Below are 23,677 nucleotides of genomic sequence, written 5' to 3'. Positions count from 1 at the left end.
GGCAACACAGGGTACCATTTCTGTTTTATCTTCTGTGTGGTCACTAACCTCGGTTCAGGAGGAATCGAGGGTGGTGGAAGAGCCCCCTCTGATCTTGCACACCTGCTGTTCTCTGTCGGAGATGTGCAGGTCAGTATCTAAGGATTGCTCCTGTACGCTTTGTTCCTTCCTAGAGACTTTTATACATTGTATGATGTGGTTTTTGATTATAAAGGGAATTTTCAGTTTCTGAGGTGTCCATACTTTAAAAATTGAGCCCTGTTAGGTTTTGGCGTAGACAGTGGTACATGGAGGCTGATCTGTGGCTTGGTGGGAGTGTTCTGCACGTCGAGGACTCTTGTACCCAGGTGCCTGCCCACAGGGGTGGGTGGGTAGAGCGGCATTAAAAAGTATGGGGACTCATAAACATGTTGAATTAACATCATTTAGAAGCACAGAGCATTCCAAACAAAAACAATAAAAGGCTTAGCAGTACCTGGGAATGTGTGATGGCTGCTGTGGCCACAGCTGTGCTCGTGGGCTGATGTTGGGGCCTGGCCACGGTGCCAGTGCCCCAGAGCCGCACGCAGGCGGGTGGAATTGGTCAGCTTGGGGTTGGGGGTGGCCAGTTCGCAGGGGCTAAGCATCCTTCCTTGCTCATGCCAAAGGAGGCTTTCTGAGCGCAATCAAACCCCGTGGTTTGCTTCTTCCTTGTCACCAGTCTGCGGTGCTAATGGTCTCTTCCCCTTTCCCCCTTGCTTGCTTTCACAGGAGAGCTGCGCCCGGGTTCTCCTCTTCCGCGGTGCGAGCAAAGACATTCGCAACTACAACAGCCAGACAGCGTTCCAGGTGAGGCAGCGAGCTCCGGGCCCCGTCCCTCCCGCAGGGCTCCTCGTGGCCCCCAACCAGGGCAGCCTCTGCACGCGTGGGGTAAAGCTCACCGGAACAAACCCATCGATGCCTGTTCTGATGCCAGGTGGTGTCTTACGGTGGGAGACTTTCTGAAAGAGCTGGGCTCAAACGGTCATGTGTAACGGAGGTGGAAAGGAGAATTTATTGCTGCCTGTAGAAATGTTGCAGTAGATGTTGAAGGAGCAGATTCCTTAGAAATAAAGGACAGTGATGTCACAGAAATGAATGCACCTAAACTCATTGTTAATAAGCTTAAACTGGAATTTAGAAGACCTCTAGCTAGAAGAGAAGTGAAACCCTGAAATAGCTTTCCAGTAAAATGCTGGATAACACAGGTGGAAAAGGGAAACTTGGTCACTTTGCAGTGCGACTCCTTCCCTAAGTTTGCAAATCACGGGAAGTGACTGCCTGCAGGCTGTAGTTTGTGATGCAGGAGGTCTCTTCCCACCCAACGTCTTCTTTGCCTTCTTTTTTTTAAAGTTTTTGAACTTGGAATAGCCATTCTGTCTGTGCTCTTACTGAAGCACAGTCATTTGCCTGAGGACCTTTCATAAATGTTGTGACTCAGTGTCCAGCTGATACCAATCTTGAGGTGTTCCCTGAGAGCAGAGAGTGTCTGTCAGCGTCTTACTCATATACCAGCTCGGGTGGCTGCAGATGAGCTCGCTAGTTATTAGCCCTTTAGAAATGCTTTTTCTCACTTATCCTCACTGTTGTTCATAGCAACTTTAGGCTACAGAGTCTCAAGTGTGACCATGATGATGTCTTGCAGTCCCTGCGAACATCGCACGTGGCTCCCGTGAGAGAGAACCCTTATTACAGATGCAGGCACTCCCGTTGCATGTGTGCGGCCGCTGCTGAAGCAGCAGCACGTCCTGGGGGATACGGGCAGGGAATCGCTGGGTGGGTGCTCTAGAAATCAGCCACATTGGGCCGTGCTGCGCCAGCGTGGCCTCCCGTGCAGAAGTAGCGGGTATGACTTCGACCCTTGTGTGTCCCAGGGGACCAACTTCACTGAAAAGGCACCAAATCCCTGTGCAGCGCGTGCCAGGAGCACGCGGGGAAGCTGGAGCACGTCTGGCCCGACCTGGCTGCTCGCTGGCAGCCACAGAGAACTGGCCCTGGTCTCCCCGAACCCCCTGCTGTAACGGTGCTCTGTTCTCTGTGAGGATATTTCATTCAAATTTTAAGTATGTATGTTTTAACTCAAATTAAGCATTCTGTCCTAAAAAGAGCGCACAGAACTCGTGTGTACTTACTGTGACTGTATATAGGAATTGGGCAGCTGTGCAGAGATAATCACTTACGAATCACCTGTGTGTATGGTGTGAGGAACAAAAAATGCTTAGGTAGTTTCAGGAAAAGAACACATATCTTATAGTCTTGTTTAAAAGTAATTTCTTTATTAAGGCTGAGACAATGTTGTTTTCAAGCTGTGCTTCGTGTTGGGTTGGATGCCAAGAGGAAAAAAGAGCCTTGAAGGTCAAATGGAGCATCCTTGTAGGCGGTCTGGGATTTTTCACATGCAGGAACTTGACATTCAACTAATTCTCCTGTTAAGTGGTGGTTGTCTGGTCGTAGCTGGGAGTGTCATTCGTGTGATGAAGTGCGGGTGCCTGTCTGCAGGGGAGGGGAGGTTTGTCCTCCCCTCCATTGGCCCGGGGAGCGCGGGGGCACTGGCTCCGGCAGGGTGCTCAGGAGCACGAGTGCCACCACAGCTGTGCTCTGCGTGACTGGCGTGACCTTGCCAACCACAGCGAACGCCGGAGGACGCCTGAGCTCAGCCCTTGGTGGGCAGCCCCGTTCTCTGTGAATCCACCTTAGCTCAGACGCTCCTCTCTCTGCCCCATGTTATCTCCTGCCTTGGGAGGTGGGTCCCGAAAGGGCCTGATGTGGCAAGGTCTGTCCTGCTCGGGGACTGCTGCTCTCCAGGGAGCTTTGCTCTGGGGATCGAGGAGTGTCCCATCTGACTGCTCTCTGATTTAATGTAAGAATATTTATTTCCAGGAAAGGACTTCTTGCAGGAAACTGCTGCCTTTTTTTTTTTTTTTTTTTTTTTTTTTTTTAGATGAGCTGGATTTTTGGAGTCAAGAGATAGAGAAAGGGCAATCTTTCTGCTTTGGGATTTGCAGGGTGGTGTAGCAGGTGGTGGAGGGAGGCAAATGGCTCCTGCTCTGATTTTGCTTGTGTCCTGCAGAGCTCTAGTGGGCCTTAATGAGGGAAAAACAGTGTTTGTCTTTCCCTTTTTGAAGGAGTGCGACTAATTGGAAGTTTCTGTTACAGAGAATGAAAACTGTGGTTGGTAATCCAAGCAGTTTGTTTATTGGCAAATCCAAACCAGAATTTGATATTAGTGTGATGTGCTGCCTTCAGTTCCCAGCTTTCAAAGAGAAACTCTCCGACTCCCAGCTTGCATCGCTTGCTCGAGACTTCAGTATGTCGTTAAGTCACTGTCCACTGCAAAGCCTGGTGCTTTCTCCTGTATGGTCTTCGTGTGGCCATGGCAATGGGGTGCTGCCTTTCTACGACTGAGTTCCAGCACGGCAGAGGGGAGCTGAGCACCGCGGCGCAAGGCAGCGTGCGCAGCCCAGCAGTTCTGTGGCTGCTCGCGTAACCTCTGCTGCTGCATGGCTGTTTAGTCAGTTTGCTGCACATACCTCCTGTTAATTCAATTGCTGCTGTTAATCACATAGCTTGGTGTCAGTGGCCTGAGATGACTCGAGATAGCAGTGAGTAATTTAGAGGGTTTAGAAGCTGTAATCTGCTTGGTTATCTTCCCTGAGGCAAATCGGCGTGCTCATTGCTGGGGTGGCATGCCACCTCCTGATGTGTTGAGTTCCTTCTGCTGCACAGGGCCCTGTCCCCTACTCGTGGAGTGCAGTGCATGGTCCGTGTGGTGGGGCAGGAGTGCTAGGAGCATCCCACCTCTTTGTGGCTGGGAGCAGGCTTCAGCAGGAGTGCAAGAGCCGGGTGGGTTTAGGGTGAGAGTTTTCCCAGAGTATCTTCCCAGCTTCTGGCAATCTGCGTCTCTCTTCCTGAGCCAGGTTTGTACCTGCGTCTGTCTTCAATTGCTCTTAGCTGGCTTCTCATCCGTAAATTGTCTAAGAGAGTCCCCTGTGCAGATGCAGTCCTTCCCAAAGCTCCTCTGCCTCATCCAAATACATTCTTCTCGCAGAAGGATGGAGACATCATTTTTCAGGTAGGATATTGCATACTCAAAATGTACTGGATGAAAAGGAAGTTGGAGGGTTTTTTTGGTTTTGCTTTTGGGTTTTTTTCCCCCTTCCAGCTACTGTAGCAGTATCATTGATCAGAAACAAAGTGCTGCCAAAGCACTAGTTGTCTCTCAAACCTGGACTCGGGGTGTTGGCCACTGGAGCGTGCTGTGGGATGGGAGCCTGCGATGGGAAGGACAGGCGCGCCAACCGGGACCGTGAAAACTGGTAGTTGCTGCTGTCGATGGGGTGAACCCACCATCCTCTTTAAACAACAGGAAGGTACCCAGCAGAGGACTGGAATGTGTGGACAGGCGCACGCGTAGGCAGTTGTGCAAACACCAAGAATGGTGGCTGAGTCAGTCAGTGATATCCTCCCTCCCACCCTGGATCCCAGGGAGCTGAAATCCTGCATTCGTAAGTTTAAGTTCAGGATGGCAATGTTCTGTCCCTTAGGAGGTGAAGACTATAGGTGTCTATAAGTGTTGTTCTTTAAGAGGTGCTTTTTCATATTGTGATAAGGTTACCCACCCTCAATACTTCAGTCCTTTTCTTGCAGGGGACTGTTGATAGCTCAGAGTCCCCCAGGTCAGCTTCTCTACACTTTCTTGTGTTTTTTACAGAAGTATTAAGTGCTAGCTACTGTTCAACTGCAGTATTTTGGGTTTCTCTTTTCTCTTTCCTTAATGTCAGGTTGACAGTGATTGCAAAAGAGAAGACCTTTCAAATTCTGTGAATGACCGTGTCCCTCTCTGAGCATGCAAATCACACAATTTGACTTGGAAATGAAATCATTTACCTTTGCAAGCTGAACTTCATCAGAATGATGATCCACACCTGGTGCTGTAGACAGACCATGTGAAACAGCCTTCCTGTGTCACACTGGGGTTTGATACCCAGCTGATGAGCAATGCTTTGGTGGGGTCTTCCTTAGCATGTGTGCGAAAGGGAAGGACATACCCTCTACTCTTGCCAAAGTCATTGTCCCCATGGCTCTAATCCAGCTTGCTATCTACCAAGAGCTCCAGGGCCTTTTCTGCTGAATTACTCCCTGGTTTGTGTCATTGCCAAAGCTGCTTCTTTCCCAGACACGGGACTTTGCATTTTTCCTTTTTCAATTTCATGGGGATCCTGTTGGCCTGTTCCTCCAGCCTGTCCAGGTCCCTCTCAATGGCAGCCGTTGTGGATATTGACCATTCCCCCCAGTTTGGTGTTACCTGCAAACTTGACCTCTGCGGTGCTCCCCCTCTCACGGGCCGTTGAGCAGAGAATGACCCATTAACAACCGCTCTGAGCCAAACCGTCCAACCAGTTTTATCCCATTTAGCTGTCCACCCATCCGTACTGCAATGGCCTAATTTCTGTACAGATAAAGATGAGATGTGGAAGGCTCCATCTGTCTTGCTTCCCTGTGTCCTCTGAGATAACTGCTGGTTTTCCCACCTCCATATCAAAGAGGTTGGGCCATCTGTGCCACTCCTGTCTCTCAGCAGTCTGCCTTGTGTGGGGCTGGAGACTTGCTGCCGCTGCAGGAACCCTGCTCTCCTCCGCATGGAGATTTCCCTGTAAACAGCAGGAGAATCCCCAGCGACTGCTGCTCAGTAGCTGTACCACGCGGTCTGTTTCTGCTCCCCGTGCCTGTGCATCTGTTTCCCCATCAGCCCCAGCTGCCCCGTGTGCTTGGTGCGAGCTGGAGGGACCCTGCCTTAGCCAGGTTAAGTCCTTTTGTTTCTTATCCCCTGGCCGGTCTCTGCCAGTGCATCACGTCTCGCTTCCCTTTTCCTCCCTGTTTTTCAGATGTCTTAAGGACTCACTTAAGTGTTTGCTTTCTCAGGAGCCCAGTATTCCAATGGGATTAACCAGGTGTCCCATACTGGCAACGCTGCACTTTGAACCTCTGGGTCATTTTTTCACCTTTGGTTTAGTAAAAGTAGCTTTTCCAGTTGCCCTTATCCCTGCATAAAAAGGAGGAAAAGTCCAGGTCCTTATGGTCAGGTCATCACTTGCCTTGCACTGTGTTTTTCAGCAGCCTGTTAGAGGTGCCAGCAGTTTCTATCTAAGAAGCATCCAAGTTCTGTCTTGTTCACAATGCAAACTCCCCAGTTTTCTTTGCCAAACCTCACACCTCTAACATGGAGCCTAGAATTTGTGTTCTCAACGTCAAGATGGATCTTCCTTGTCTGGAAGGTTTTGGGGGTTCCTTACGCTGCCCCTGTGTGTTCCTGGAAGGTCTGTGGGTCAATGACGGTGGCCATATGACAGACCTTGCTGTAATTGGCTATAGCGAAGGCTCCAGCTCAAATCAGCGCTTTGAGTGCCCAAGTCCCTTCAGAATCACTTGTTGAATATCTCCACCCTTGATATTTCTGGTGTGGACACCTGAAGCTTGGCCCCTGCCTTCACTACGTAGTTTCCTGCAGGGTCTCAGAGCTGGAGTGGTGTTGGTGGGGTGGTTTGCACTGGTGCACACAGGAGGGACTTCGGGAGCCCTCTGCAGCAAGGGTGCCTCCGCCTCCGTGCCATTTGCGGTGTGCACCATGCCACACGCACACACGGGCTAGGTGAGAGGCTGCAGTTTCTCCAGGAGCCTCGTCCACGTGCTGGCTTATTGTGCACCTGCCTTTCCCGGAGCCCGCCGAGGCTCTGACTTCTTCCTCTGAGGCGGCGGAGGATCTGAAATGACAGCGAGCACGCCGTACCTTTTGTGCTCAGTCTTGAAAGGAGAGGCGCGATGGTGACAAGCTTGAGCTCCTGTGGTAGTTCAAAGGGAAACAAATGGGGTATTTCTAGTTCACGTCTGTGTTTACACGGGCATAGTTATGGTAAGTCATCTTTCCTTCTGCATGTGTTCCTACAATCCTCCTTTCCCAGTGGTGATGGAAGGTGGTTCACTGCACCTTTGATGTGCCTTTTCTGGATGGAGACTTCTCATCTGTGTCTTCCACAAATCGTGTTGCTTGGCCAAAGTCAAAGGTGGCTTTTCCCTTGTCTCCTCAGTGCAGACTGTGGCCATCAGGGCTGATGGTGCCCGAGCGCTGATTATGATACTAAAATCATGCCATATGAGAAAGACTTAACACAGCTGGGTTGTGCTGGAAACCATTTGGCTCTATTTGATTTCCACTCTGCTTTGGACCGTTTACTTACCCAAGGTACACGCTGGAAAATTGTTATAAGTGTGTAAGCTTTTTATAAAAGTAGCTTTTAAAGGCAGTAAAGATGGCTTTGGGTGAACTCAGCACTGGAAGTTTTAATCATTGACATAATAATCCTGTGTTATTTATTTGAAAAAAAAATAATCATCATTTTCTAAAGGTTTGCTTGTGCATGTGAGCAGGTGACGCCGGTATCAAGCTGAAACTAAACATAGATCGTGATTTCTTTCCTGTCGAGCTTGTATGCCAATGGAGCTATGGGATCGCTTGTGTTAGCTCATCCCAAACACGTCTGGTGTAGGATTTAGAAGTGCAGACAAGTTTCTTAATGATCAGTAAATGTCAATTTTGTACAAATTTCTTTGTCCTCATTATACTCATGGCTGAACTTTTCCATTTATACACATACGGGATTATCATATGCAGAATATAAAAATAGTGTGCAAGTAGTTGTTTCCAATTTCTTATAATTTCACTGAACTTTAACAATCAGAGCTCCTGCTTTTCTGCCAAAAAGTTGTTTGTCCTTTTGATTGCTGCATTTTTGTGTGTGTGGTTTTTTTCTCCTTCCCTCTCCCCATGTTAAATTCTTGTAAACACATTTTTGTGGTGATGGGTTTTTTTGTGGTTTTGGTTTTTTTTGGTACATAATCATGCTGTAAGTAAACAGAGTTTCTTGTTATGACTAGTACAGGTTTTGTAGATGTAGAGCTGCTCTGGCTGTGGTGCACTCGGTCACTGGTGCTGGCATCTCTAGCTGGCAAGACTGACCTCGGTCATGAAACTCCAGCGTGTGCCAGAGGTTTTAGTCATAGAATCACAGAATGGTTTGGGTTGAAGGGACCTTTAGAGGCCATCTAGTCCAACCCCCTGCCCTGGGCAGGGACACCTCCCACCAGCCCAGGTTGCTCCAAGCCCCGTCCAACCTGGCCTTGAACCCCTCCAGGGATGGGGCAGCCACAGCTTCTCTGGGCAACCTGGCCCAGGGGCTCACCCCCCTTAGTGTAAAACACTTCTTCCTTATATCTAGTCTGAATCTCCCCTCTTTTACTTTAGTAAGCCTTTAAGTTGACTATGAGCACTTCAGACAAAGGTTTAGCTTGAGGTAAGGAAATCATTGCCTGAACTGGGGGTCCCTGTAGGGAGATTTGCCTCCCTGCAGAGCCGAGGTGGTGCTCGGGGTTGGTGCTGGCTGGCTGATGATGGTTGGATGCAGGGCAGAGGGTGTGCTGGCTGGTGCCGGCTCTGAGTGGCCCTGGGACACCCCAGGCCTTTTTGGGGAAGCCGTTGCCCCGTCCTGGCCAGCCGCGCAGGGCTGCTGCAGCCCACGGGCGGGATCCAGCCCTGGTGCTGGCCAAGACCCACCAGTCCCCATTGGCCATTTCTCCAGCCTGGGGAGGTCCCGTGGACAAGCAGCCCCGTCCTCCCGCCTGTCGGCTGCTCCCAGGCTGGTGACAGGGATCTCCCTCCCATCATCTGGTGGTCAATGAAGACACCAAACAGTACCAGCACCTGTGTCCATCCCTGAGGAATGGGCCCGTAACCAGCCACCAGCTGGACTCTGCATGGCCCATCACCACCCTTTGGGCCTGGTGGTCCAGCCAGCTTCCCACCTACCTCCTTCTCCTGCTCAAACCATCCCTGTCCCTGTTGGCAATTAGGGTGCTGCAGAGACCACACTGAACACCTCCCAGGACCCGGGCAGACCACCTTCCCTCTGCTCCCCTCGTTCCGAGCCAGCCGCCCCGCTGGAGAAGGCAGTCCAAAGCTGGGACTGCAAACGAACCTGAGAGGTTGTTTTTGGGGATCTTCTGCCCCCTGCCCCAGGGTCAGCTCCGTCTGACAGTTTTATGACTGGCATTTGTGAAAGCTGCTTGTGACCCCCCTGTGGTGGCTGCAGCCTCCCGGGGCATCTGCTCCTGCCCTCAGAGCTCTGTGCTCTCAGAAAGCCTTTTCTGACACCGATTATTGAATTTTAAGGCCATTACTTTTCCGTGGTTATTGAGTACAGATTATTTTTGTCCTCGCTGCAGCTGCCTTCTTTCTGTTTTTACAGTCAGATCACCCCTTCCCCACCCGATCCTCTATTCTCTGGGCTGAATATCCCAGAGCACACAGGCTCCCCTGCAGAGACCTTGAAAGCATAATCTGATCATTACTATTGATTTACTCTGGATTCTCCCCATATCTTTTATTTAACTTTGTTCCTAAAAGTAGCCTTCTCCAGCTGAAACCCAACCTGTTCTGCACCAAGCAGAGGGTTTACATCACACATGTTAGAGGTGAGGCTGCTAATTGTGAATCCTGGTATGTTTTCCCTTTTCTGCCACAGCGTGACTTTGTTGACTCATTTTCAGCTTGTGATCCTGCAGTCCTCAGATCTTCTTCAGCAGGGCTGCTGCCTGCTGTCTCCGAGCCCGAGTCTGCGCCTGCTGTCGCAGGCTCTGAGCCGTGCGGGCTGGGGAGACCCGGGGGTGTCTCTCCTCCACCCTCCCGCTCCGGTGGGACGGTCCTGCACTGCTGAGGGTGCTCAGGTCCTTCCCAGCCCAGCTCAGCGAGACCCCGCACATGGAACGCTCCCACCCCGGGCTCGTTCCCGTCCTCAGCCCTTCTCCTCATTTGCTTTACGCCCAGACAAAACCTCCCCCGTTGCACCTTGTGCCCGTGGGCTCTTGCTCTGTGCGCATCTCGAGGAAGAGCCCAACTCCATCGTCTGTAACCCCGGTACGTGAACTGTCATTACATTCGTCTCTATCGACTAAATCTTCCCACCATCCCCTCCCTGCCCCCCCAGCCTATTTCTTGAGTTTCCAACAATCATTTCAATTCTAATCCTCTAATGACTTTGCAGCTCCTTCCAGCTTGGTCTCATCTAGGAATTTAATATTCTGCACTCCATCACCCAGGTTGCTAATGAAAAAATTGAATACTACTGAACGTGGGGTAGGGTCCTGTGAAATCCATTTAGCATACATTTTTAGTCTGACGGTTAGTCATGAATTAGTTTTCTGATCAGTTTTTCATCACTTGGCAGGAGTTTCGGCTAGATTTAATTTCTGTTGTTTCTGAGAACATCACATAAGGCTGTCAAAATTTTTGCAGAAGACAGCTATATGGTATCTTCAGTTTCTTTGCTCTTCACAAAGCCTGGCCTGCTACCCTCTCCTGAAAGTAACTCATACCCCTTAAATTTGGTTTGCACTTTACAAATTGCTGTTGTTGGTCATATCTGTTTACAAACTTACCTGCTTTGCCCAGCGCTTTTCTGGACAACAAAATTAAGTTGCCTGGTCTACAGGGCAATGTTCCTCTCCTTGCATGGCACGATTAAAGCTGGTCGTAACTTCTCTTCATTTCCAGGCGGCTGAGAACTGTCGCAGACGATCACAGTTCACCACGGACGCCTGCGATTGCTCCAGCAGGTTTTTGGCAGTGTGACTCAGCTCGTGGTCTGCAGATCTGTGGCACTTTGCCGAAAAGTAAAGGCAATTCATAAATTGGGTGCAGAACCAGGCACAAAGGCAGATAATGCCCCAAATACTGCGTGTCAGTTTTATGAGGCCCAGCCGATCTGGTGATATTTGCTGCATGATCGCAGCCAAGTGTGGAGTAAAGAGCTCAAGTGAAAAGCCAGCGAACCCTCCGGTGCCGGTGGTACCGCCGCACTCCGGCCGCGCCGGCGCGTCCATCGGCTCCTGCGGCGCCGGGCTCCCCACGCCTGGCTGGTTGGGCACAGCTTTGTGCCTCGGCCTTTCTCCACCTCTTCTGCATCTGTCACACGTTTAGGTGGGCCTTATAACGCCTCGAGCGGCTCTCCTTAAATCCCTAAAGATTTACACTGTGACGTTATCTGAACATACCGTTTGTATCAGCTTTTTGGTACGATACAAACAGGTTGTTAGATGTGTTTTCTTCAAAGATTCGTATCTTGTTGCTTTAAAATAGACATCATGGTCTGAGCTCTCCAATTTGCAGTCATGTTGCCCAGGCAACAGAATATTCTCAAATGGAGTGATTTTGTTAAAGAATGTCTTTGGTTAACTGTGATTTTTCTAATTTAACTGAAATTTTAGCTGACAATGTTTGGATTTCAAACTTATTAATGACATCGTATGTTGTGATGTCATAGAAATTAATAAATTTAATTCCACTTATGTAGGTTATTAGTGTTCAGCTTTAAGAATACTTGGAAGGAAACGATGGTGGCGGTAGGTATTTTACAGTTTAGTTGGCTTTGCTGGAAACTCTTCCTAGCTAGCTGCCGTTGTTCCTCAACAGGTGTAAAACACTCAAACAACATCTGCTGTTTGACGTCTTTTAAAGACTTAGTCCTAGCTAACGCCAAAAATGTTAGCTGATGCGAGGATGTCTATAGCATTATTTTTATTAATAAGCTCCGTATTTTTCTTGTCGTCACTACAACAGTAACCTTCTCCTCCTCCATCTGTTCTCTCTTGTCAAACGTTTGGATAGTAAGGGTTGTGGGTTTTTGTAAGTGTGTGCAGAGCCTACTGATTTTGCTCTCTAGCTCTACTATAGTGGAAATTAAAATAATTTATGGAGGTGTGGAGTTCCTGTTGGCACTTGGAGTGGTTATTCAACCTGTTATGTATTTAAAAATGCAAAACATCTTCCTCAAACTTACTGCATTTGCTGTCTGAGTGGGAAAACATATTTTTTTTTTCTTTTAGCATTTAAAAGCATGTTTGTTACCTTCTAACATACAATTAATTAAAGTTTGAGACTTCTGAGAAATCTGTTATCTCTGCTTAGGCTTTTTGTTGTCCTTAACGATCAGGTAACATAGTAACCCAGCTTCTTCTAATAGTTCTTATACTTCAGATTAATTAAAACTTGCTCATAATCCAGAACTTAAAAGCGTAGTTTCCAATGAAAATAAGCTAATAGCGACCGCGGTGCCTCTTTGCTCGTTTCGGAGCGTCGCTGTTTTCCGCGGGTGAGATCGGCCTCTCTGGGTCTGGCAGCGCAGCCGAGCTGGGCTCAGCACCCGGGGTGCCCACGCGTGTCCCCACCGCCAGGCAGAGAAGGCGCTGCCTCTGCAGCGCTCGGCTTCTCTGATGTGCCAAATGTGTAGCAGGCCTGGCTTGTGTATGGGCGACTTCTCCCATTTTCCAGTCGTCGTGTCTCCTTAGGCCTCTTGGGAATTGTAGGAAAACTGTCCTTCTCCTCTTCCTCCTGAAAGTAAAAATTCATTAACTCCCTGGAGTGCAGACTGGGTCTTGATCCAGGGCTGGAAATGGGTTTTGGGGGCACCAGTGGGGGGTGCAGGCAAACCCGTCCCCACACGCCGGGGTGGGATGGGTACACGGCTCCGGGGCTGCCGAGCCTGTGCTCCTCTCACACGCGTGGTGGAGTCTGACACCTACCTCTCTGTAAGCTGTTTAATTACCTTCACTGCTAGAAGTCATCTTTTACCTCAGCATCACTCTGCCCGATTTAATTGTCCCGTTATTAACTCTCACGTGTGTTGCAGCAGTCGGAAAGCCTCGCAGTGGGCCTTCTGCCCCATACCTTAGCACCTACGCACAGATCACCTCATCCCCGCCGGGAAGGACAATAGCTTGATCTCCTTTAACTTTCCCATTTTAAAGGCTTTTACAGCTACTGGATCGCGTTTGTGTCCATCATGTGAATCTTCCTCTGTCCCTATGTTCTTCTTGACCTTGGCTCCAGGCGTGACCCAGAGCATTGGCACAGGTCCCGCTACTGCGGCATGCAGAGCTCGTCGCTGAACTCGCACCTATTTCCAATTGATAGTTTCCGTTAGTCTTTATGGCTACAGTTATTATTCAGAGAGTTTATGCTGAAGTTTTTCCCTGCTTTCTGAGGGTTTCCCCTCCCGCAGCGGTTGCCGTGCCCTCGCTCGCAGCCTGGCTGTTCTGGGGCGCAGGCTCTGCTGCAGCAGCGCCCCGTTACCCCACCAGACCGTGCACCTTCGGTGTTACCCGCAGCGTCGGTGCCTTAGGCTGGTGGTCATTCCTAGCCCATAGTAGGTTTGCACCAAGTAATGTCCTGCTTGATGATCCCTCTATGTTAACAAATACAGTTAGAGTGAGATAAATTGTATATAACAAATTACACACACACACATATATATATATATCCTGGACCCAATCTAGATATCTAGGTATACTTTCACAGAAAAAGGTAAATGTGTAATATTGTACCTTTCTGGATACAAATGTCTTGTATGCAGGTCAAGATACCACTTTTTCTAGCTACTCTGAATAAGGAATCAGCCCTGGAAACGTTTGTCAAATCTGCTTCAAAACTATCCACTAAGGAAACCCTATGTTCACTCAAAGTAGATTTTCCTCAGTCCTCCTCTGTGCTGAGAAAATCAGAAATTTATTCTCAGGTTTAAATCAATTTTTCTTGCCAATTAAGCATATTTGTTCTTCCAGCGGTGGACTGGTGGGATAATTGATCACCAACCTTTTTGTGATACTCTTCTAAGCTTTAAGGTGAGCAAACCCACTGCTGTCAGTCTTTCCTTGGTGGTCAAGATTTCCAAGTGCCTTTTCCAGCTTACTGCTTTCAGTTTGTTTACCTCCTTCTTAAAGAGCTGTGTCCCAAAACTGGACATACCAGTCCAGGTGGATCTTCACCATCTTGTTAATGCCTCCTGGGATTAAGTTTGTCCTTATGCAGTGTCACCGTTTTCTTGACTTGTCTTTACTTTGGGGTTACTGCCGTTACCACACGTTGGCTAGGCACCGTAAGGCAGAAAGCAGTTATTCTCCACCTTGTATTTATGCACTTGATTTCTCCATTCCAAGTGTAACAGTTTGTGCTAGACCTTACTGGATTTCATCTTTCTGATTCCAGATATCGTTGCTTCTGTCAGCCAGACTCATAAACTTGTCAATCAAACTTTATGTATTATGCTTTTTTCTTTTAACAAGATTTACTTTCCCAAAACTATGGAATTTATTGGTAAAACAAGAATAAAACCTAATTAGAGTCTATGGTGTCAAAACTGGCATAAGATATGCAGGACAATATAATTCAGGAAAGCATTCTAAATGCTAAATGTGTATCAGTATTCTTAATGTACCATAGGTGGCCTCTGTGAAGACTTTACAGAACAAACTAGGTATTGTGAGTATCGGTGATGCTGGGACTGGTGACAGGCAGCTCGGCGGTGCTTTCTGAGGTCAATGCGTTTGATAATTTAAAGTGTTTGAAAGTATTGATAGTCCTCCTGTTCCCTGGAATTCCTCTAATTTGCTAGGACCCAATATTTTAGTGGGCCATTTTTTCTGTAGCTTACCGGGACTTGCTTATTTGAATATTAATTGCACTTAGCAGCTGCTGCCTGCCATCTTCCTTTGCTGTAGCTGGAGATTTCCGCCCCGTACACCCCGCCGTTTGGAAGGATGCATCCCCCATCCCTGCCCGCACCTGCCTTCTTGCCTCTTCTGCGTTGCTGTCTGCAGTTGTATCATCTGTGGTGGACAGACTGCTGCCTTTTCTTCTTTGGGATAGATTTAAAAAGTTTTCTCCTGATACATTACTGGTTTATTTGGCTTCTCTTATCAATCTTAATATAGTTGAACTCTGGGCTTCCCATTGCTGGAGTAAAAGATTGCAGCCCATGAGAAGACTATCTGGCCGTGAATGATTTTCTGTCACTGTGTAAGAGGCTGGCAGTTGTTTTTTCTGAGAGGCTGCGCGTGGGCGGAGGGAGTGCATGTGCCGAATGAGAAGTACCCCAGCCTTGCTGCCCCGCAGAGGGGGGACGCGCCTCCCCCTCTCCCACCTGCCGCCTTTGTGGGCAGCCGCAGGTATGTGTCCGCGCCGCTCCGGGCACGGGGCGGTCTGCTTACCAAGAGGCAGTTTTCGTTGGCCTGATGAATTCTATTTGCATTTTTTTTATTTACCTGCTCTCTCAAGGCTTTCTTCTTATCCTCATTTTATTTGATTTGGTTTCTCTCTCTTTTCATTTGAAGTTTGTCATGTAAAAATTGATCAGGTTTCTGGCCTCCTGGCTCCCTCCCACTCCTCCTCCGGTATTCGGTGTGAGACTGATCTAATTCTGAGTCAGATGCCATCTCGGCTTCCATTATCCAGATGATGTTGCTGACTTGAAATCTTCCCTGGCCCGCAGCAGTCGCACTCCAGTTACTGATGCTATGCAAAAGTCTCTGCTTTGCACAGGAGGCCCTGCATTTCCCCATTCTTCAGGCTGGGTCTGGAAGCTCTTGGAAGGTCTGTCAGACCCATCTCTAATTCTGGTGGTAAGGACTGTTCTGGACACAGATCTGCACACTGCCCGGTCCCTTGAGAGCATCCTTCAGTGCTGGCTGGACCAGAGACCAGACTGACCAACTCCTCCCCAAGAGGACCAGCCCATCCTCTCTATCCTATTCTGCCTGCTCTAGATAGGACCATCCATCATGACTCCATCTGAACAAGGCAGCCAAGGAATATCCTCACTGATATGTCTTCCCTCTCTCCAGTGTCTGAGGTACTCTCTTCCCAGGCAATGACTACTCACGGACCTTGCATTCAGCTCCCTGTGACAAGTAACCATGACTTGATTTTTTTTTTTTTTAAGGTGTGCTTTGTGGCACTGGGAGGTTTCTGTGCAGATGCCATCATGGCTCCAGCCACATCTGTCATTCTTGCCTTGCAGAATCTTTTTCTGAACTTTCAGGAGATGCCACCAACCCACCTTTGGTCTCTGCAGGAAGCTGAAGCTCATTTCTAGAGCCTTTCTGCAGTACAACGTATTTGTGGAAATTGTGACCTCCAGGACATGGCACATGTCAGCCTGCATGGCTGCCCAGCACACGGCTGCCATGGCCCACAAGAGTCATAGCAGGGTGGAGGGGAGGTGACACCCCCGTGCCAAGGCTGCTGGTGGTGCTTGTACCAGTACTTCTCGGATAACACGCCGCTGTTCTCCTTATGGCCTGTACTGGTGGTTATCAGCCCTGCTGGAAGTGTCAGTCCTGATAGAGGTGAGATTCACTCCTCACAGCTGGAGGTCACGTTTCTCCTCCTCCAGCTCAAAGGCTTCCTGAGCACAGTGGCTCCAAGGTGCCTTCATTAAGGTTGTTCCCGCTTCCCAGAAGCATTCAGAGTTCAGAACACCCAGCTCCCCTTGATGGAGCAGATCACAGCATCGTCTGCCTCTCTTGAGGATAGTTTTGTGATGCATCTTGGTGGGAGAATCATCTTGTTTTCCCAGTAGCAACGTGTGCCTCATCTGACAATACTGAGAAAGTTCTCTGTCTCTCTTGGCCTAGAGCTGAATGGTTGCAGCTTTGGATATTTTTTGTTTCTCATCTGTGTTTACATGTACCCACTGTCTGATGCAGATCATTCACAGACACTCCTTGAGGCTTAATGGCAGAATGTTAGTCTAGCTGCCTGGCTAAAGTGCCCCTTGTAAATCAAGGGCTCAGTGCGTGGTCCACAGGGAGAAATAAATACTCATTTGCTGTATAGACCACGGACTGCAAGTTGGGTGTTTCCAGGAAGTATTGGATCTACGGCATACATGTTGCGCGGCTGGTTTGCAGGCACAGAGGGTGTCTGGGATGCGTTTGTCCCAGATCAGATGTGTAGATCACGCACAGGAGGTCTGTCTCTTGCTTCCAGGAGGTGTTGGGTCTACAGCGTCGTCATACAGTGACTGACCCCGGTGACACTCCGGGGAAGCATCAGACTGGCTGCATCTGTGCAATGTAATGGCAGCAGACATTGCTGTGAGCGTATCTAGAGTTTCTGCTCATACGGTTGCCCAGATGGCGCTGCCATATGTGAGCAGTGGGATTGACCTAGTGGGACTGCCAGATTTCTGGAAATCTAGAACAAATATAGAACATGCTTGAAGTCTGCCTGGCCAAGTAAAGGTAGACAACTTTGAAAAAAGTCCAGACATAGAGCAGTGCTACCTGATTAAATAAAGTGTGATGATTAAAAAGACTCATTCTGCTCTCTGTTATCTGGGATAATGGAGAGGTAGAACATCATCAACCATGGAAAGCCTCAATAATTGGAGAGGTCGTGGGTAAAGCGATACAAAAATAGTTGACAACAGAGTCTGGCGTGTTGACAGATGCTCCTCAGGGTCTGAGGAGAGCTGAGTAGCTTGAATGTGTTATGACACTAAACTGGCTGCCTGCACCCTACCTAATAAGCCCTTTTACATTCCTCTTCCGCAGAAGGTCTGCTCCATTTTTCCCCAGCAGCATCGCTGATGAGTGTTTCTTTCTTGCCCCACCATCTCCTAGAGGCACTGCTGCTGCGTCTCACCTGCCTCCCTCATGGCTCTGCCTTTGCGCCCCATGGCCGTCACCGCTCCTTTGCACGTGTAGGATGGTAACAGTGAGGTTCTGGAGTTCTCGAATTGTTGCAGTTTGCAACTGAGAAATACCTCTGAGAGTACAGCGGAGCAAACAACACAGAGGTTTATTTGATTCAGAAAGAGTCTTTCCCTTCTCAAGCTGGAGGCTCCTGTGGGTGGGGGTATGAACTTCTTCAGGTGTGAAAGTACAGGAACAGGCCAGCGTTTTCCGAGCCACTCTGGCATCTACTCAGTGTTCTTCTGACCTTCATCCAGGTAACTCCCTTTTGAAGATATCATCAAAAACGTAAACTTGATCTTGTTGCCTCCTTCTCTTCTTTTTTCTTCCCACTTTGTGAAGATCCTTACCAGTTTTTATGTCAACTGGATGCTTTCCTCAACTCAGATGCGTATGGCTAGGAGTCTGTGACTCGTGGCTAGTTGATATGTTTTGCCACTCTTCTGTCTCCCTGTTCCCCACTCTGAGACCTTTACAAGGTGGTATCTCCAGTGGTGGCAGCCTGTCTGTGGGCTTTGCGTGCCATAGGACCACCCCTTCCTCATCACAGGGAAATGGTGCTTTACTGTGGATATTTTTAGGGACCAACGAGCAGATGACGGTGGAAATCCACCTTGGACCTAACAGTGTCTATACTTGTGAGGACAAGTTCAAGGTGATTGTATCCACTGTCGTTGCACCAGGAAAGCAGCTCCATTTTTTGAATCTTGGGGATAGCTGTCGTGGTTTTGGCCGGATTGGCCCATCAGAACGACAGATGGCCCTTGCCCCACTCTCCAAAGAGAGGAGAGGAAGAGATAAGGAGATTTATGAGTTTAGAAAAAGAACGAAACTACTTTAATGAAAATAATAATAAATAAGGAAATAGTAAATAATAATAGAATAATAATTTAAAAAAAAGTATACAATATATACAAAACTATATCCAGCTCCCAGGATGACAATTGTGTCACCAGCAGGCACAGGGAAAGTCCCAGACTGGAATCAGCGATGGACAGGAGCTGAATTCCAGAACTAGAGTCAGGAATGCTCGGATCGGCATCAAAGGCAGACGAACAGACAGGGTTTGTAGACAGCAGATTATCCATGAGCCAGTAGTGTGCCCTTGTCGCCAAGAAGGCCAATGGCATCCTGGGCTGCATGGGGAAGACTGTGGCCAGTAGGTCGAGGGAGGTCATTCTCCCCCTCTACTCTGCACTGGTGAGGCCACAACTGGAGTATTGTGTCCAGTTTTGGGCTCCCCAGTTCAAGAGGGACAGGGAACTACTGGAGCGGGTCCAGCGTAGGGCAACCAAGATGATTATGGGACTGGAGCACCTCCCTTATGAGGAAAGGCTGAAAGAGCTGGGACTCTTTAGCCTGGAGAAGGTTGAGGGGGGACCTGATTAATGTTTACAAGTATCTAAAGGGTGGGTTTAAGGAGGACGGAGCCAGGCTCTTTTCAATGGTTCCCAGCGACAGCACAAGGGGCAATGGGCACAAGCTAGAACATAGGAAGTTCCGTTCAAATACACGGAAAAACGTCTTTACAGTGAGGGTGACAGAGCACTGGAACAGGCTGCCCAGGGAGGGTGTGGAGTCCCCTTCTCTGGAGATTTTCAAGACCCGCCTGGATGCAGCCCTGAGGGATGTGCTTTAGGCAATCCTGCTCTAGCAGGGGAGTTGGACTAGATGATCTCTAGAGGTCCCTTCCAACTCTGAAGATTCCGTGATTCCTCCTCAGACGTTGGCCATCGAAGGAAGAGAGTTGTCCTTTTGATCCCTCAGCTTTTACACTGAGCGCGATGCAGACAGGACGCAATACCCTGTTGGTCAGTTTTGGGTCCCCTGTCCCATCTGCTCCTCCTCACAGGTGGGACCCCTCTAGGCTTCTCCGCTTCCGACCATCTAACGGGGCAAAACAGCGAAGTTAGCTGACCGTGGTCGTTATAGCAATAAGTATAAGCAAGAGCCTCCGTGCGCACCATTCTTTGGTATAATCAGGTCTTATCACTCTGAGAGTGACCAGTTTCTGAACAACATGCTGTTAATTTCAGACTTTAGTCAGTTAGAAGAGGCCCAGCTAAAAAGTAAAATTACAAATCAGAAAATTGGTTTTGTTTTACCTCAAACCAGGACAATAGCTATTCTTCACACTTCCCATGTGAAATACTGTGTTGCAGGTTGTCCAGGACTCTTATCCCTGGAGATACTCATACTTGAGCCCTCCACAGAACTACTGAGGTGCTGGCCATGGCAGCAGGATCGTCAAAATAGATTTCATATCCCTTTGTTCTGTGGTTCTTCCTTCCCTGGAAAACCTGCGGGACTGGAGCTGTACCTCCTGCCGGGCGGTCGGAGCGGCCGTGCTGGCCGGGACGCGCAGCGCTGCGGAGCGCGGGCAGCGGCAGGGTTTGTTACCTGCCACGGAGGGCTGCCCGCCCGGGGGTGCAAGAGCCGCAGTCTGTCCCGGAGGTGGTCTCCTGGCCCTGGCCCTCTGCAGATCCGCGTCTGCAGCATGTGGAGGACACGGGGTGACGACAGCAGGCACAGAGAGGCCGCGGGGCTTGGTCTGCAGGGCTCCTTTCCCATCCACCAGCAGCCTGGGGTGCCGCCTCTGTGCTCTTGCTCGCAGTGGATCCGTTCTCCGTGTGACGTAAGCTTGTCCTCTTCCTTGTCTGAGCACATTACCGCTTTGAGATACCTTTTGGAGCTGAAAAACACGGTACCTTCCCATAGCTCGACACATCTATTGAAGATCCATCTTTGCCCTCCATCATACGCCACAGTTCAGTGCAAGGAGGTAACAGATCCTTTAATATGAAGACGGAGTGATAATTCAGAAGAAGAAAAATTAAATATTCTTATAAAAGCAGGCCCAGGATGAAAACCCAGTTAAGTGCCATGGTTTAAAGTTGTTTAACCAGTCTCTGTGCACCTTCGACTTACGTTTAGTGGCAAACCAGTGATTGTACACCTCTGAGAAACCTGTGCTGGGTGGAGCGAGGAGGCAGCAGCCCCGGCCAGCTGTGCCCATGGCCTTGGCCATGTGGAGACGAGCCCCTTTGGCCTCTCTTCTGTAGAAACGGGACAGCCCTGTGGGGTCTGAGGGTTAGTAGTTGGCTGGTGTGTCACTCTGCCGCTGGCGTGAGGCGCAGCAGCGGTCTGCAGGTGTCCCCTCCGTGCTGTTGCTGCGTTTGCGGTGGATCCTCAACAGTTGTTACCGAGCTCTGTGCCAGCCTGTCACGCCGAGGGGCTGGGGGACCTTCTCCTGGTGTAGTGCGGTTTTTTCTTATTTATACATTTTTTTAGGGATTTTTCGCAGTACTGTTATCCACAGAACCTGGGTTAGATCTCAGAGCTATGACTCTTACCAGGCATGTTTAAATGATCTTTCTGTTTTCTGCTGCTAAGACCTTATAAGGACAGCGATGTTACATGCTGCACAGTCTGTTCAGATATCCCTCCTTCTTTCTTTTAGAAATTACTGAGTTTGCCTAAAAAGATAAAAATAGGCAAATTGCTGTTAGATTAAAAAGCGTTGTCACCTTCCTATCAAGCTATGGAATGACTCAAGGTGTTACAGCATTTTCAGAAGATAACCCTGTGCCAGAGCCATAGCGTGGCTGCGTGTCTTGTGCGGCCTGAACGTGGGTTTCCGTTGTTGAGTCGGTGGCGTGCGATAGGACAGAGTCTACGTTCGTAGCATCAGGGCAAGGCACGAGGAGAGATGCCCTTTGCACGGTCTGCTGTCTCCGTGCCATCACCGGGACAAGTAGCTTGGCTGTGATGTTAAGACGTCACTCCTATGTGGGACGTCTGGCTTACTGCTTGAAATTAAATCATTTATCTTCTGTGAGTAAGTCAGGCTGTTTTTCCTTGTAGTTACCAATTCCTTCCACTTCGGTGAACAAGCGCTAAAATTGCTAGCTATGAAATATTAAAAAAAAAAAAAAGTAAATAAAAATCTGTTTTCTGGCATTTCCATCCTTGAGACTTCCTTTTCTTGTTTACCTCTCCCCAGAAAGCTATTGCTTGTAACTTAGAGGAGTTCACCGATGTGGTCAGTCGTGCAGACGGTCTCATCAGTGTGACTGCAGGCAGCCAAGAGGAGCAGGGGCAGGAGTGCGCAGGCGGGTGCAGGGACGCCGCGGTGTTTTGTAGCCAGGGAAGCGCCGGCTGAGGCGACACCGCAGTACGTGAAACCCTTTCGTCTCCTTTGCTTCTTCCCAGTTGGATTGAAAAATGCAACCAGCAGGCCCTTCTCCCTTCACAGGGATTTATGGGAGATTATATTCACAGGCTTCTCCAGCGTGTTTCTTCCCACCTTTCAGGAAGTCGTAACGGTTCAAGGCAGGCAGGGAGGGAGGGATGGAGCGTCTGTTGCCTGCGGTGCTGGGGCTGAGACCTTGGTGGGTGGGAGACCTCCCCCTCGCCGGCCAGGCCAGGAGGGATGGCTGGGGTACCGCAGCACAGGAGCTGCTCCTGATGCAGCACGTACGTTCACCGTACATTCGCCATGTGTTCACCGTACCTTTTTACAAATTATTCCCAAGATGACACTCAGAATTTGTACTTCGAATTTGGATTTTTCACAGAGACAGTGGACCATGTATTAAGTGTTCGTTTGAGGAACTTTGAAGTTCAAATGCTTTTTCTAGATTCTCCTTTCCAGTCTTCTGCCAGGTTGGTTATTTTTGCTTTCGCATTTCCCCAAATTCAGGTCATTTGCCCTTCTGTACAAAAGCCTGCTCAAAGAATGTGGCCTTTGGGAGCGCAGACGTTATGAATGTGTGTGTATGTATAAGGAGAGACAGAAAGATTGCAATTTGAAGCAAGCTTGGGGGAAAACAGAGATTCTTACTCTATTTTCTCTGCTACTGTGGCCTAATTTCCCAAACGCAGAAGGAAGATTTCCTTTCTTCCTGCCATCACCGATCGCATCCAGCTCCGGCTGAGGAGGTGGAGCACGAATTCTGGGCCTCAGAAAACAAAAAAAAATTCACATAAACATTGTTGAGCTGAGGATAGTAAGACTATTTCTGCTGATAAAGGATGATAGTAGAGAGGTGTGCGTGCTGTACTGAGTCACCAGTTAAATATATCCCTTCGTCACAAGTTAGTGGTAAAATGCAAATTAACCTCGTATTTCTGAAAGCTGTTCCTGTGGGAGGGCAGGGAAGCGTTTAGCAGCTGGAGCTGCCGGTGCTGCTCTTGGCGGTGTCGGCGTCTGGGAGGGTTTGGTTTCTGCTGGCTGCCTGACCATGTACGTTCGTCTCCAGTACCGACCCATCACGTACGTTCCTCTCAAATGCCACAACCCTAAGTTAAAAGGAGAAGGGGCCCGGGGGGTGGTGGTCCCAGCGCGGACAGGCAAAACCGGCAGCTGTATCTCAGCCTGTTCTTGCACGCGGTTTCGCGCTCTGAGCAGCAGCGCTTTGTTTTCACCCAGAATCAACTTGATCCAGCTGCTTCTCGCTCCCAAACCAGCTGTAGGTGCTGCTGAGTGAGGGCACCGTCCCGAGAGTCCCAGCAGTGTCTGGGGGGACTGGGTGTGCTGGGGCGGGTGGGAAGGGCAGAGGCGGCTGCGGTTCGCGGGGGCATCGAGCGCGGGACTCGGCTGGCTCAGCCCAGAGCACTTCTTCCAGCTTAATTTCCTGGAGACCAGTGATGGGTTTTGTGTTCTCCTACCCATCTCGCTGTTCTTTCACGTGTTAAAAGAATACTTTCAGACCTTGTTCTGAAAATATTGGATTGTTCTGCCTTACTAGCTGTGGTGTGGTGCTGTTTTGGGGTTTTTTCCCAAATGTGTAAGAAATCAAGTGATGTCGCTAGTCTATTGGCTGAAGTATTGCTTTAGGAGAGTAGTACTTCAGTCTCTCTCCTCTTACGCCTGTTAAGCGGCCTTCGTGTACGCTGCTGCTGCTCTGCGGTTCCCAGGACGCGAGCCCCTCTAGACGCAGTTCCTGGGGTAAGACACCAGGTTTGTCTCTGTGTTTGCTGGCAGACCCACGTTCAGCTTCCCCGCTTCCCGCGTTCCTTTGAGTTCTCTACAATTCTTCCCTTGGGGAGAAATCACGGGACGGGTGGTGGGCAAAAC

The 23,677-nt window shown here is 49.3% G+C and overlaps 1 protein-coding gene across 4 annotated transcripts in view; it reads left to right on the top strand.

Moving 5' to 3' along the window:
* The window catches only part of SHANK3 (SH3 and multiple ankyrin repeat domains 3), a 382,593-nt gene that overhangs the window by 99,999 nt on the left and 258,917 nt on the right, over nt 1-23,677 (top strand). For all 4 annotated transcript variants that reach the window (XM_063323817.1, XM_063323818.1, XM_063323816.1 and 1 more), the window contains one exon: nt 751-828. In XM_063323817.1, coding sequence (XP_063179887.1) covers nt 751-828 — 78 coding nt within the window. The remainder of the gene's footprint in view (nt 1-750; nt 829-23,677) is intronic.

Source organism: Chroicocephalus ridibundus, chromosome 1 (genome assembly GCF_963924245.1).
Source record: "Chroicocephalus ridibundus chromosome 1, bChrRid1.1, whole genome shotgun sequence".
NCBI classification, from domain to species: domain Eukaryota; kingdom Metazoa; phylum Chordata; class Aves; order Charadriiformes; family Laridae; genus Chroicocephalus; species Chroicocephalus ridibundus.
Note: the sequence above shows the minus strand (reverse complement) of the source record. Positions and strands in the feature narration are given on the sequence as shown.